Genomic DNA, 15,395 nt, shown 5'->3' with positions numbered 1-15,395 from the left:
GAGAGAGAGAAGAGGGGAGAAGAGAAGGAAAAGAAAAGGGAGAACATATAAAAATGTGGAATTTAAACGTAGTAAGAAAAGAACCTAACATTATAAAGTTCCGTTTTCACAAATCCGACAGTAACATAGAAATAGCGTTTGTTTTTACATATTTTTTCAGAACTGTTCAAATATATAGAGAATACTTGAAACATCCATTAACCGTTTAGGTACCATTGTTCCCTTTTGGGAACATCAACTTTTCAGCGTTCTAGCGTTGTATATTTTCTATATTTCTGCCTGGCATAAATGAATGAATTGTTAATTGTTTTATTTGCCTTAATTTCACAACAATGTATTTTAAATAGTTTCTTTCGATTTTTTTTACAATTGGAGTTTTCATGTTTTTCACATAAGGTTGCAACACTGCGTGCTTACGACGTAATATAAAAGTTGGCAAGACTGATTGTGGACAGTTGAGAGTTCAATGTGTGTACTTTGTTGTAGTGTGCGTTTGTGACCATTGTTTGTTATTGCAATACTGATATATTTTAATGTCCCATTTGGGAACATTGGTACGGAGCGTGTTCGTGTGAATATTTGTTCTCTAAAATAGCGAAATGGCAAAGAAATTTCTTACGCTGGATGAAATGGTAGACATATTGGACACTGTGTTTCTAATGAGGAAACAGATGTTTGCATTGTCCCTTCAGATAAAGCACGTGATATAACAGACGAGGAGCGCATAAATGAAGACGAATTAGTTCCTCTTATGCCTAAGGACGTATGTGGTGAGTTGATAGTGGCAGTGAATAATCTCATCGAAAACGCAAAATGAGCTTGAAAATATACCATCAACTTCATCATCTAAAAGGAAAGGGAAACTGTGTGCCTAAGTGGAAAAATGTTGCGAAAACTTGCCTCTATCCCATTTCCAGTTCACCAGAAAAACTTGTGGTTTCTCATCATCATCTTGACGATAGTTCTCCGATAGATATTTTCTTCAAGATTTTGTCCCCATCATACATTGAACACCTTGTTCAAATGTCTAATTTGTACGCACAGCAGAAGGGAGCTCCACATATAAATACATCATATGAAGAGCTACTACAATTTTTTTTGTTTATTACTTCTCAGCAAGTATCCTGTTCTTCCTTCTGAGAAGTCCTACTGGAGTATAGCAGACGACTTGTGTATACCGATTATGTCATCCGTAATGACCAGAGCCCGTTTCGAAAAAACAAAGAAATATTTCCATATTGTTGACAATTCCAACTTACCAAAAGGTGACAAATTTGGGAAAATAAGACCTATATACGATGAGCTACAGAAGAACTATCAGTAGTTTGGTATCTTTCACCAATATTTGAGCATTGATGAGAGTATGGTTCCGTACTATGGGCATCATACCTGCAACATGTTTATTAGAGGAAAACCAATCTGTTTAGATTACAATTTTCTTTTATATTCTTCTGACGGTTATCCCTATGCAATGGACCCCTATGGTGGAAAAGACAATAGTGTTGATAACGTTAGTGGGAATATTCCATTAGGAACAAGAGTTATTCGTAGTCTCACATCATAGAAAATAATGACCAGCACGAAGTCTTTTTCGATAATTTCTTTACGTCTTATGATGTTCTTTTAGAATTAGGAGGAAAATGTGTTCGAGCAACTGGGACAGTAAGAGATAATTGTGTTCAACAGTGTCCCGTGACTCCACAGAAAGAACTTGCTAGGAAGGAAAGAGGAAAGTTTGACGTCAAAAGTGATGATGATGTGTGGTGTTGTAACTGTTGGTCAAACTGTCTTATACACTTGCCAGTAGGATCAGTGCGGAGATACTCTCGTGCACATAAAAAAAAGGTTCCAATTATTAGTCTACCATTCGTTATTCAAAAGTACAATGAAGAAATGGGAGGTGTTGATGTTATGGATCGTCTTCTTGCATCATACAGACCCAAAGTCAGATCCAAGAAATGGTGGTGGAATCTTTTCAATAATGCACTCAATTTAGCGATTTGTTTCTTTCTGGAAATTGCATTGCGAATTGAATGCAAACAGTGAACTCACACATCTACAGTTTTTGAGGGAAGATAACATGTGTCCTTCGCATCGGAAACATAACATCAATTAGGCCAGATCCAAGATCGCATATTCCGCTCGAAGCTCGAAACTCTGACACGCATTACATTGTGGATGCATCAGAAGGACGCTGTATAGTGTGCAAATCTAATACAAGAAAAATGTGTTTTCTTTGTCAAAAGAGATTACACCAAAAGTGATTTCCAAAGTACCATGGGTTATAAGCATTTTTTCAAAGACCTGAAAAAAAGACTGTTAGCTTATGCTCAGCAAAATTCACATGTATAGTATTCGAATTGGAGAAACTTTTTTTGTTTTTAAATTTCCAAACAAATACTAGCTATATAGAATTTACAAAAATACTACTAAATACATGTACACATATAAAGAGCAAGTGAATAGAAAGATTAGTAAATACATATCTAAAATAAAAGCTCGTAGGTATACAACTGTACTCATACGTAAAAACTGGAGCCATCCAATATCTATTTACCCTCATATCTAATACAAATATAACAAGAGATGAAATGTTTGAAATATTTGAATTTGCTCAGTGTAAAAACAATGTGTTATTCTACTTATAAGTATTATTATAAGTAATGTGAGGGGAAGAAATGCAATTCGTATATATATATATGCATGCGTGTGTGTTGTAACAAAGTCATAGAAACGTAGTCTATATGAAATTGATTAACGTAATTAATTACTTACTTATAGAAAGTACTGTGAAAGTAAAACTAAGAAGAAGCGAATTCTGCTCACACGAGATACCAATGTTCCCAAAAGGAAACAAGTGGTACTCGACAAATCAAAACTAAAATTTAATTATGGGTGGAAAAACGAGAGAAATTAAAAAAATTGAAGAATTCGCACCAGTGGATCCATGTCCGGTCCTTAAACGGTTAAGTCACTTTCATAAAGGACACCATACTCAATTTCCAGTAGAAACGTAGATCTCCGAGACACATCTAGGATAATGTCAAAAGTTTACATGCTTTGTTTCAGCGTGGTTCGATTACAAATTCGGCAGTATTCATTGGACGTACTGATCTAAAATGTATTCTAATAAACCCAATAGGTAGCGTAGGTCATATCCTCCATTTCAGAGTACTGTTGCAAAACAAAGAAAAAAGAAACGAAACGAAAAGAGAGAGAGAGAGAGAGAGAGACAAAATTGAATGAGAGCTATTTTGTTGCTAAATTTCTATCAGAAATACCCTATATTGAAAGTCTAAACTATATCGTAATGAAAAGTTACAAATGTTCAAAAGGAAAATTGGATATTCCTTATAGATGTAGCATGTTTCAAATTTTAACGTGAATAAAATACATTGAATTATAGGATGGAAATAAATGTTGTATCGAACTAGTATAAATAAAATTTTGTTTTCAAATAACCAAAGTGTATATTGGGTGGCGTTAGCTGTCGCAATTTTTTAGATGCAAAGTGTACAAATCAGGGGGAACAGGTATTTCTAATTTAGTAGTATACAATAAAGAATATTTTTTTTTTTATTTCAACATATTGAGTTGAAATAATCAAACTATTAGCACAAGTGTTACTTGCCCACTGCCTACAGGATCACTTTTGAATACTAAAATTATTTTTCAATTTTCCTTATTCGTTCAAAAGAATTTGTAGTAGGAGGGAGTTTTGTATTTTCACTAGTGTCTATACCACACAGTTATCTCTACTGTTCTGGACATGTAATGCACTCCGTTTAATATTGAATATTCAGAAAACCCACTGGTTCTCTCTGGTTCAAATACGGTCGGAGACTATTGCTATATTCTGTTCCATTGTGTTGTGGTACAAAGTGGTTTTGTGGGGCAATTGGTGGTAAGCCTTGTATTGATTATTGTAATGAAGAGACATGCTCTTTGACACATAGTCAGTACAGATGGTCACAAAACCAATTGCCACCACGTCTGCATACGTATGAGGGATTTTTAAGTAGCGAGGATATGAATTAGTTAACTCGGGAAACAAAATCCAATTGTTCTTTCCCCTATTTCTGATTCTTCTTCAAGATATGATTCATCATGATTTAGAAAGACCTTGAAAATATCACAGCTAAATTTACAATTGCTAAGTTTTCCTTCAAGCGTTGTCTGGAAAATATTTTAGGTTATAAGTAGTATGCGTGTCACTATTAGAACTTTGTGTATCACTGTTAGACGTGTGTGTGTCATTGTTAGGACTTATGTGTATCACTGTAAGGAATACGTGTGTCACTGCTAGGGCTGCGTGTGTCACCGTTAGGATTAAGTGTTTCACAGTCACAAGTGTTTTCATTGTTAGGAATATGTGAATCACTGTTATGAATATGTGCGTCACTTTCAGGAATATGTGTCACCGTTAGGATTACGTTCGTCACTGATAGGACAATATGTGTCACCGTTAGGAGTATGTGCTTCACTATTAGGATTATGTGTGTCACTGTTAAAATATGTGCGTCACTGCTATGATTATGTTTGTCACTGATAGCTCTACGTGTTACCGTTAGGATTGTACGTGTCACTGTTAGAAGTATATGTGTGATATCACTGTTAGAAGTATATGTGTCACTGTCAGGAATGTGTGCGTCATTGTAAGGATTACGTGTTTCACTGGAGAATTAAATGTGTCATCGTTAGGAGTATGTTGTAATTGTTAGGAATATGTGTGGAACTTTTAGGTTTATGTTTGTCAGTGATAAAACCATATGTGTCATCGTTAGGATTATATTGTCAACGTTAGAAGTATGTAGTCACTGTTAGGAGTATGTGCATCATAGTTAGGAGTATACGAGTCACTGTTAGGATCAGGTTTGTCACAGTTAAGAATAGTGTCACTATTAGGACTATGTTCGTTTGTCACTAACACCAACTTTTAGTTAACATCATGTTTTACAGAGATTGATTGTTTTTCATGATCTTTCCAAAGGTGTAAAAACATTACATACTTTACTATTTTAGATTTTTGAATGTCATTCCGGAGCCCTATGATAGTAGGATCTTATGAAAAAATCAGGCCGCCATTCGATGCATCCTCTGACAGTATCCTATCCCACCTTTTGTTTATAGGCCTATATACATGATAGATTCCATATCTATCACAGAACATTCGTGTTCTGAGCACAAACGTGAAAGATACTGGAGCTTTTCTTGGATTTTACTGGTATTTTTCAGTCCCGAGACAATATTGAGATGTCTAAAACTAGCACGGTGACTATCTCGCCAAAAGACAGAAACATCTCAGAGTGACCTCCAGGAAATCTTGTTTCCGGGACCTAAGCAAACCTCTGGATTTCAGTAGAATCTTCACTAGATATGCAGTGACTTTAGTGGGGCGTACTGACATCGAGAAACGAGCGTCTCTGTGTTCTTTGGGTATTCAGATCACAATGATAATTATCTATGATTCTCTTCTAGGTTCTTACACTACTCACAGAACTGTTTTCTACAGACTTGGAACACAAAACTCCATATAATCACACTGTATCTCCCATATGTGTGATACAACTACAAAATTCCTCGATATATGCAGTGTGTGAGTGATAGAACCCCTTAAAATATAAACGCACAATCTTAGAGTATGAAGAAACCGATCATCCTAAGTATAACAGTACCTATCGTTTGTGAAAGTTATTTAGACTTATCTCCTGCAAAATAGTTATCATCACTAGTAACACATCGCTTCCAGAGCGTCCTTTATTGTTGAAATGTATCCTGAATCTCACATTTGGAAATAGCTGCGCCCAGATGTGTTTGTTGGGGAGTCCAAGCTTTGGAATGTAATACAACAAGCCACTACGTCCATCTAGTACTGAACGCCTATTATTCTGCATATTACAAGTGATTGTAAAATACTTCCAACTATATTTTCACCAAAACATATGGAAGTAGATTGTTTTTTATATAAAAGAAAGAATATAGATAAAGTGTTGAATCAAATGTTCATGCTACAGTAATCATTTCCATGTTAAACAAGCATAGTTTATTAAGTATGTGTTGAGTTAGGAAATTTAGGGAAGTTGTCCGGACTCGCTGGACCCCGAGGGTGCACAACTGTAACCTGGGAACTAGGTAGGATACTTGTGTTTTGTTATATCTTCTATGGATGGGAATTGTAACCTTCCTAGGTAGATTTGAACTTGGAGAATAGGAAGAAATATGATGAGTATATCGATTAATATACAACACTTGTAATGTTCTTAAAAAAAAAAAAAAAAAAAAAAAAGAGAGAGAGAGAGAGACAAAACTCGCTCATGAGAAGCACTGAACATCTAGAAGCATTGTCATGTCAATGTTTCATTTTTATCAGGGTTTTGTCCTCTTCTTTTTTAATCTTGCTCAACTAGGATAGTTTCTACTTCCTCAGCTAGTTTGCGAATGGTCAAGTAACGATTTTCCCGTACAATATCGCGCACTTTCTGTAGGTGAAAATCATCACATGACTTAAAAGGAGGTCCGGGTTTTATCTCGTCTTCGATGGATGACTTTTCTGCCTTGAAACTCTGAAGCTAATCATAACACTGGATTCAATTCATACACTCTTCCCCGTATATTTCCGGTAGCTTTGTGAAAAGCTCTCTAAATGTTTTGCTCAAATTGAAACAAAATCTGATGCACATGCTGTGCTTCAAAGTTTTGTTATTAGATCAAACCAATAAATTTCAATCAAAACTTTCCTTGTGCGCATTATATCTGGAGAACTCCATATAGTGTAGCCAAACCCTAACTATCACTTAACTCAGTATGACGTGCTTATTCAATAGAAAATACAAAAAACTCGATTTAAGAACCGTTAAAAACGTTTGTGTTCCAAAAACTAATTAGGCATATTGACCAAGATCACAATCTTTTGATCTATTTTTTGGATCATTCCAAAAATTCTTGGCCAAGATCGCAATCTTTTTATCCATTATTTTTGATCATTCCTAAAATTCTTTTTTTCTAAATCTCACAGGATCGTCACAACTATAGACGAGAACTTTGCATCAATACTCCGAGTCACACAATGATCAGGGGAAGATGGTAATATTTCCTTTGACAAGGACCCCGCTACGCGACACTTGTAAGCAGAAAGTCAAGGGAAGATTCCTGGATCGAATTTTTGGGTTATCCACTTTCTTCCTGGACAGAACACGTATATACAGCATATATATATATATATATATATATATATATATATATATATATATATATATATTGCTGTGCTATCATTATATGTTGCCGAAATAGACAGAAATACAGAAATATTCACTCTTCAACCTCTGTGTTTCTTGCCTTTTCTGTATACTTTTTCCTTTTTTGTGTTATTCTATAATTTTCCTCCTCTGACTCACCAATTGCCCTCTACATGTACTGACTGACATCAACTCATGCCCATATTATTCATTTGACATTACTACTATTCCTCTTTACAGTACCATATTTCTCTGCCATTCGCTTTTAGCACTATATTCCGGTTAACTCCAACCCCTTTTTCTTCGTTCTCATACCACTCTACTTTAACATTACATTTCCGCATTCATCCCAGCATATTCTCTGTACCTCGAGCCATGTCGTTCTGTTCGAACCGTAAATAATTAATCAAAAGATCTTATAAAGACTTAATTCCTTGTGCAAGGGATGGCTGATGAGAAGATGAAAGACAGACAGAGAGAGAGAGAGAGAGAGACGCATAAGCTCACAGGGAAGCATATATATATATAGGAGAGGTCCGAGAACCAAATAGAATAGAATACAAAAGACAAAGACAGAAAGAGAGAGATTATAATAGAGAAAAGAAGAATAGAGATAAAAGAGAGAGAGAGAGAAACTAAATGAGAAAGGAAGTACTAAATTTTAAGAAGATTTAAAGGCATAAAGATTTTAAAAGTATCCACAGACACACAAAGCAGATTCACCTGGAAAGTAACCTGTTCTTTCCCGACCTATTTTATTGTTAATTGCAGACAAATTTTTACCCTGAAAATCATGTATTATTTTCTTTCCTTCTTTTTTTCTTTTTTCTTTTTCTTTCTTTCTTTCTTTTTTTTTTTGCATTATGAAAAGAAGGTATTTTCTTAATACTCGTTTTAGTCGAAGGAAATATAGTGAAAAAAAAAACTCTAAATTGAAACAATTCTTTCCTTCAAGTTATTTCAATGGAATTAATTAAGGTTGTGGATTAAACATTTTTCTTCCAGAAATGAATTATTATTATTAATTAGCACACTTAATAGAATTACGATTATTTTTTTTTAATTGGAGCAAAAATGTAAAAATTGTGGAGTATAGTTAAATAATTTATTAACGATTTTTCTTGGAAATCGCTCCTGTCATGCGAATAAATTAATGAAGGAAATATTAATGCTACGTGTACTCATGTTTTTTCTGTTAATTGTATCCTTTTAAAAGAACTTTTCCGGATTTATCTAAAACAATATTAATAATATATTATTGGGTGATATCGTTTCTCAAAATGTGAGTTCTGCGCTATAAAGTGGTCCCAAAATCTAGACTATGATTGCTTAGATATGATCTTCCAACACCTGATTAACCCTCGTATAGAAAACTTGACGTTTAATACAATTTGGGTTACCTATTTCTGGAATTCATTACTTCTTTGTTTATTTTAGGTATTGTGAAAATAACAAAGGAAAACCTTGTGCAGTAACTGTTTTCTTCTCTTGAATTTATAGGTAGCTAAGTTTTCTTCTTTACTAACTAATATAGAAGTTTTTTAAGGACGTTTTCGTTATACTTTTGGCAAATTTGCAAAATAATCAATTTTCTTCTTTATTACACAGAAAGAAATATAACTCCGCTGTCGCATGCATAGGCCTATTGTGTGGTTAATTATTAGCTCGAAACAGGGGGTAAAAGTGAGGCGGAACGCGTGGAGACGCCATCCTCCCACCTCTAAAATATATGTATGGCGTCCCCCCAGTTCCTAAAAAAAATGACAATGTTTAAAGATAGGCAAGGGGACAGCATGACGTCATGCTGCTACCTACCGTCCCGCCAACCTTTTCAAATTCACTTTTACCCCTGGCTGGAAACATTCCTTTCTCGTATTACTGAATGACTAGAGCTATTGTCGAGTTATTTTCCATGTTGAAGGTGAATGCTCCCCACGCTTAAACACAAGCGCAAGCCACGGTGGATGAGGGGGATATGACCCCTCAATCTTGGAACTGACGGGTCTGTTCTCTAAAAATAAAAAAAAATGAAATGTGTGAATTTGTGTTCGACTGCCATAAAGAAAAGTGAGATGAAATTGATTTCCCTTGGCTTGTTTCATTTTTTAAAAAAAGAATCTATTCTTTAATATTTCATTGTCATTAATTGAGTAGTGGAAATGGAAAAGGCTGAAAGTGCCAAAAAATAAAAAATCGGTTTTTTGCATGGAATGTGTTGTAAACGACATCGCCAATAACCTAGAGAAGGTCCAAAGTGCCAGAAAAATTCCTACTAGTTTCTAGAGCACTCGCAAGGAGCAGCACCTTAAAGGATAAAGTACAGTTTTAGGAAGTTTTTATTGAATACTGGAAATTTTACTTTGTGGCACTTTCAGCCTTTTCCATTTCCATTACCCAATTATTGTTAGTCTATTTTCAGCTATTTGTTTAATTCCTGTAACGATTCCTATAATGCTATGATTTTGCTCAAATAAGAGTATTGTTGCGTCATACATAATTGATTTTTTTGTTCATAGTTTTGTGGAAGTCATTATTTATTTTATTATAAAACAAATGTCCTAAACTTTTAATGTGGATCATCGTGGATGCGTAAATAGAAACATCAATTATAACTATGCACACTGAGAAAAAATGTAGATGGCGTAATTAAAAAAGGTAGGTTGCATGCGTAATTCCTGTAGTTATTGGACTTAACGTACAGCGGACGTATAACTGAAAACTCATGTTTCATAATACATTCCGTATTTCATTTGTACGTACTTTCCGTATGAAACAACATGGTAGCTCATGATCTCACGTACGAATTGACGTATATAACATATAGCTGAGGAATATAAGTATATGCATATGATATACGGACAACTGTTAGTTGTCAGACATTCTGCAAAGGCATCTCGTAACATCTAACGGCAGAGCGTATGTTGCATATGGATAACGTATGCTCCAAACTGATTGCTGTAGTAAGCAAGGGAATTTCGTATATGTGTACATTATACCGCTGTCCGGAGAACGGATTTTTCTCAGTGTATGTATTCAGATTTCTGAATGTGTTCATGGCACTAATTTTGTAATGTTGATATGTACCACTGTTTCATCCTCATATACAGTATAATACAGTATACAAAAGGTTCACCTCAGAAATCAGATTCATCTACCGTAACATGATTCTCATCTCCCGCATCTCCCTCCCTCCAGAATAAGCCTAAAATCTGTCTGCGTTCTAATGTTGGTGATTTGTGTGCTGCCCTCCTAATCTTCCACAGCATTGTTTTTCAACTCATGAATATTTTGAACTTTACTTAAAAAAATGAGCATGGGAACGGTCTTACCTGTCCTCCCCAATGTTGAAGTCAGATTTGCGCCGCTGCGCTTAAAACGTGTGAACTGAACTTCACATTATCAACATAATAATTATATTCTTGTCATACTCTTCTAGATGGAGATATCTCCAACTATTTATAATAATCATCCATATTTAAAAGAACGGTGGGGCACTCGGTCGAAACTTTTTCAGGCCACCCACCCTTAATGAGGTTTTCCTGGGTTTTCCTCATTCACACCAGGCAAATGCCAGGGTGGTACCTAACTTATAGGTCCCAGGCCGCTTCCTTCCTTCCCCAATCCTTTCTTCCTTTCCTTTCCCCGAATTGTGTGCTCGCCGAGCAACGTCATCCCTTAACGGTAACGGGCTAAATGGCCTCAGATGCCGAAAGCCCAGAAATCTAAATCCTAAATCCCTATATTTAGAAAACAATTATCCATGCTAATCCACAGTATTTCTTAACTTATTCAGAACATATTTGCATACGGACGTTTCCTAAACGTTTTCCTCTTTATGGGTATCGAATAAAGCTTTACTCATACATTTTTCTTTGTTAAATATGTTTATGCCCTTATCCACAGACATTCCATTTCACTTATTTTTACTGCAGTATCTCATTCTTATTATCTTCCAGATCCTTGACATTCTTTTCCTATTTTTGAGGATAATTTCTATCATACATTTTTCAATGTTTCAAATGTAGTCAGCAAAATGTAATATTTGTATTTTGCTTGGTCCACGTCAATGTTTCATATGTTAAATCAAGTAGCATAAATTAAAGATAAATTTTCTGCTTTACACATATCGAAATTTTTAACACATGTTTCTTTATTAGTGCATTTCAGCCTAGATTATTTACTCTTTCATTCTGAAATAAATGAACTGCAGATGCAGGATCATACCACAGAGGTACGAAGGTATTCAGAATTAGATTTTTCACTAATTACTTGGTGTAAATTATCATATTTTCTACAAATAGCCCTAACATTATATCCAACACGGCAAAAGTTTGAGTAAAAGTAATCACACACACACACACAAACACACACACACACACACACACACACATATATATATATATATATATATATATATATATATATATATATATATATATATATATATATATATATATATATATATATACAGGGCCGGATTTAGGGGGTACACCGGAGCACGTTTACCCCCCTCCGTTCTGAATATACACTATCTAAAGTGAGAAACTCGCAGTGGAAATAGCAATGCTTTCCTAAAATTTAATGTTATGTTCCGTTTCGGACTTAGCGGTTTTGCTAAATACAATAGTTTAAGTCAGTTCCTCATACACATCACAGATGCCTAAAGGCATTTTAAGAAAAATAATAAATTTGATTGAAATGTACTGATAATTATCGGTGCACCCCCCTCAGAAAATCCTGGATCCTGTCCTGTGTATATATATATATATATATATATATATATATATATATATATATATATATATAGAGAGAGAGAGAGAGAGAGAGAGAGAGAGAGAGAGAGAGACAGTAAACCTGAAAAATTGTGCACAAACGATCTATGTCTGTGTAACTGACTAATATACCATTTAGTGATGTTCATAGCCACATTTAACTAGTTCCGATTTTGTCAACATTTGATTGTCGATTACAAGTTTGCATCCCTTTCACTCGTACACGATATGAAATTCGACAATACGCAAAAAGGCTTTTCGTCTCCTTTTGATGTCACGAATCGCCTCCCGGAGTTTGTGCACATCTTTCAAAAGTTCATACTTACATACCTGTATATCAAAAGATGACAAGAGGTTATTTCCAAAACCAATGAGATCCTTCATTCAATTTTTAAAGAAATGTAAATACCTACATATCTAATCTTTTAATGATCCAAATTTTAAACCAGAAAGATGTGAATGGACTGGAAAAGGAAAGAAATGTTGTAAAAAAAAAGTGAAAAGAGAAGGAATGGATACAAAGAGAAGTGAGAAAGAAGGTGACGAATTGGAATATTGGGCTGAAAATTCATAAACTATTGTGGTAAAAAAATTACAGTCGAAAAAAAAAAAGTGATATATTTTAAATATTATTCATACAGGTGGAAAAACTAGAGATTAATTTATTTCTCTATGCTCATTGAATTAGAAGAGACCAGAAGTCTCCACCTAACAGTAAAAATTCTAAAAATTGTCCTATGCTACGTGACTTCTGTAGGTGAGTAGGTCACAACAGAAATAGGTTAAGAGGAATTTAACCACAGTTACACGATTCATATAAAAGACTGCCGTAAATTTGCTTCGGGGTTCAGTTGGTACAGTGGAGAAGCAAGGTAGTTGTTTTAAAGAGGTCTTCATCGTACAGAACATTGAGATGGATCTCTCCTGCCCATCAAAGGTTGGAACTTCTGGTCTCTTCTGCCGAATAATTCTGTAAGTGACGATCCTTCTACTTGTCCCATAATTTGGAGAAATGTTGAATTGTAATGTTCAATAGGAGATGTTAAGAACTCTTACCATGTAATAGGAAATGTCTCCCATCTAATTCATAAATATTCAATTAACTTGCTTTCACTTTTTATTAGTTATATTTATGCCAAAGTGTTGAAAATATTAACGACAAGAAGACGAATGAGCATTTTTTTTTTCATTTCCAAATACGGTAATCCTTACAGTATTTCAACAACACTTATTTTTATACGAACATAGATTCGTTTACAACTTCCAAATAGTAGTACATATAACGAAACTAGCAGCCGATACTGCTCTACCATCACATTGATTAAGTATCTGACACCGCTCTATTATGCACATTCACATCCTAAAGGTCAGAAGAAGCCTGCCTACAACACCATTTGTTGTAAAAATCGAAAGTGAGCTATAAATGAAGACGACTACAATTATTACTATTATTATGCCTAACTGTTAAAGACAATCTTGTCAACCTCTTAGAAGTTAACTTCCTCATTTTTAAATAGTACTCTCTCAATTAAAAAGTATTTTTTTTCTACTTTTCTAAATTAGCCTTCATATCTCGCTTCATTTATCCGTTAACATAAAAAAGAAAAATAATCTATCGTAATATATAAAATAATAACTGGAGGGAAATATTACATATATTTCCACAAAAATATGCGTGACATTAAGACTTATTTTGTAGCTCACCTATTTACGGAATATAGCTTAGGGCTACCTCATACAAAAACTCCACGAACATAAAAAGAAGCTTTTTTTCTTTTTTTTTAATTATACAAAAAACTCAGACTTTATGAGACCATTAAGTGAAATGATTCTCATTAATGGTATTGGTTCAGAATAAAAAGAGAACATGTATTTATATATATATTATGCTGATATTTTTTATTTCTTCCTTCTTCCCCGACCTCTCCCAGCGGCTGTGGGCGTTGCCGGCGCTGGGGTAGAAGCAGCCTGTGGTTTCTTAGCAGCTGTTCTTGAAGATCGTTTGGGAGACTCTTGTGCCTCTTGAGAGGATTCCTGGTCATCGTGATCAGCCTCACCGTCAACCGTCTCCATCAGATTGTTGATGTCACGGTCCACCTCTTCCCACATGCCTTCCTCATTATCCTTCTGCTTCTCGCCGTCCTCACCCTCACGACCTTCCTCCTCTTCATCCTCTTCCTCTGCATCGGCCTCCAGAGGATCGTATTTGTCACTGCCACTCGATTTCTTAGCTTCATTCTGTGCCTGAGACTCGTCAGCATTTTCTTCATTTTCAGCCATTTCCTCATTCTCTCCGTCCTCATCCTTGGAAGACAGTTTGCGTCGCTTCCAGTTGCCTCCATCGTCCTCACCGTCCTCTTCATCGGAAGTACGTTTCTTCTTCTTCTCCTCTTCCTCTGCCTCTTTAGCCTTCCTCTCACGGGCTTCAACAGCTCTTGCCTTTGCTTTCATCAATGCCACGTAGTTGTTGTAATGGAACAATGTACGACAATGCACTTTCATTGCATCGTCTTCACGCAAGAAGAATCTACGACAAATACGACAGAAGAGACCATTCACCTTCTTCAGGAGGTTTTGACCAACAGGGGTATCAGGATTGTATTTATGAATCTTGAATGTTCCATCTGCGGCTGCCTCAGGCTCCTTTTGCTCTTCATTCTGAGCTCCTTCCTCCTTATTTTCTTCTTTCTCTTCCTTTTCTTCATCCCCTTCGTCGGACTCTTCCAGGGCCACCTGATTGCTCGCGGCTTGGAATGCCTGCGGATACTGCGTCGACAATTTACCCTTTAGCGCACGTATCCTCTTGAAAATGTTGTCGAGATCCTTCTTCATGTCTAACAACAAGTGCGTGTGTTTCTTGAATTCCGTCCCTGCAGTCTTTAAACGCCCAGCAGATAAAGCATTACAGTTGATCAACATTTCGTTTGTTTTCTCAAACCTCTGTAGCATTTGTTTCTGAGCTCGAATCATAGCTTCTACATCTTGTTGGTTTACAATTCCTGCTAAACCTTGGATGAAAACCTCTGGCGCAGTGTAATTTTGAAAACATTCTATACTCCCCAAATCACTCTCTGGTGTGCTTTCTGCCATGTTGAAACAAGTGACTACTACTATGTACAACTCCCCCTTTAAAAAGTATTTTGGAAAAAAGGTTTGGTGAGCTTTGGGTCTACAAAGTGTTTGATTTTTTCGTGCCTTTCTTTTTTCTGTGACTCTATTTGATCTGGAGTAAGATCATACAATTTAGTGACAATATTAACCTGTTGAGTTTGATATTCGCTATTGAAAGGAATGCCAGAGACAATAACAGTACCCTTCTTAAAATGCTGAGCGTGGTCAGTGGGGTTGACAAGGGGGATAGCGGGGAAAGCAGCGTTGACTACTGTGT

The 15,395-nt window shown here is 35.5% G+C and overlaps 1 protein-coding gene across 1 annotated transcript; it reads right to left on the bottom strand.

Annotated features, from left to right (window-relative positions):
* Positions 1-13,121: 13,121 nt before the first annotated feature.
* LOC145673052 (uncharacterized) lies at positions 13,122-15,106 on the bottom strand. Its single transcript, XM_081742392.1, has one exon. It carries the CDS (start codon positions 15,095-15,097, stop codon positions 13,907-13,909), a length of 1,191 nt encoding a protein of 396 aa, XP_081598518.1. The 5' UTR covers positions 15,098-15,106; the 3' UTR covers positions 13,122-13,906.
* Between the last annotated feature and the right edge of the window lie 289 nt (positions 15,107-15,395).

Source organism: Thermobia domestica, chromosome 16 (genome assembly GCF_964235325.1).
Source record: "Thermobia domestica chromosome 16, izTheDome1.hap1.1, whole genome shotgun sequence".
In the NCBI taxonomy this organism is placed as follows: Eukaryota; Metazoa; Arthropoda; class Insecta; order Zygentoma; family Lepismatidae; genus Thermobia; species Thermobia domestica.
This window is presented reverse-complemented; position numbering and strand designations above follow the sequence as displayed.

Excerpts from the sequence above, each read along its gene's own strand:
- LOC145673052 (XM_081742392.1), bottom strand. The coding sequence starts at position 15,097 with ATGGCAGAAAGCACACCAGAGAGTGATTTGGGGAGTATAGAATGTTTT.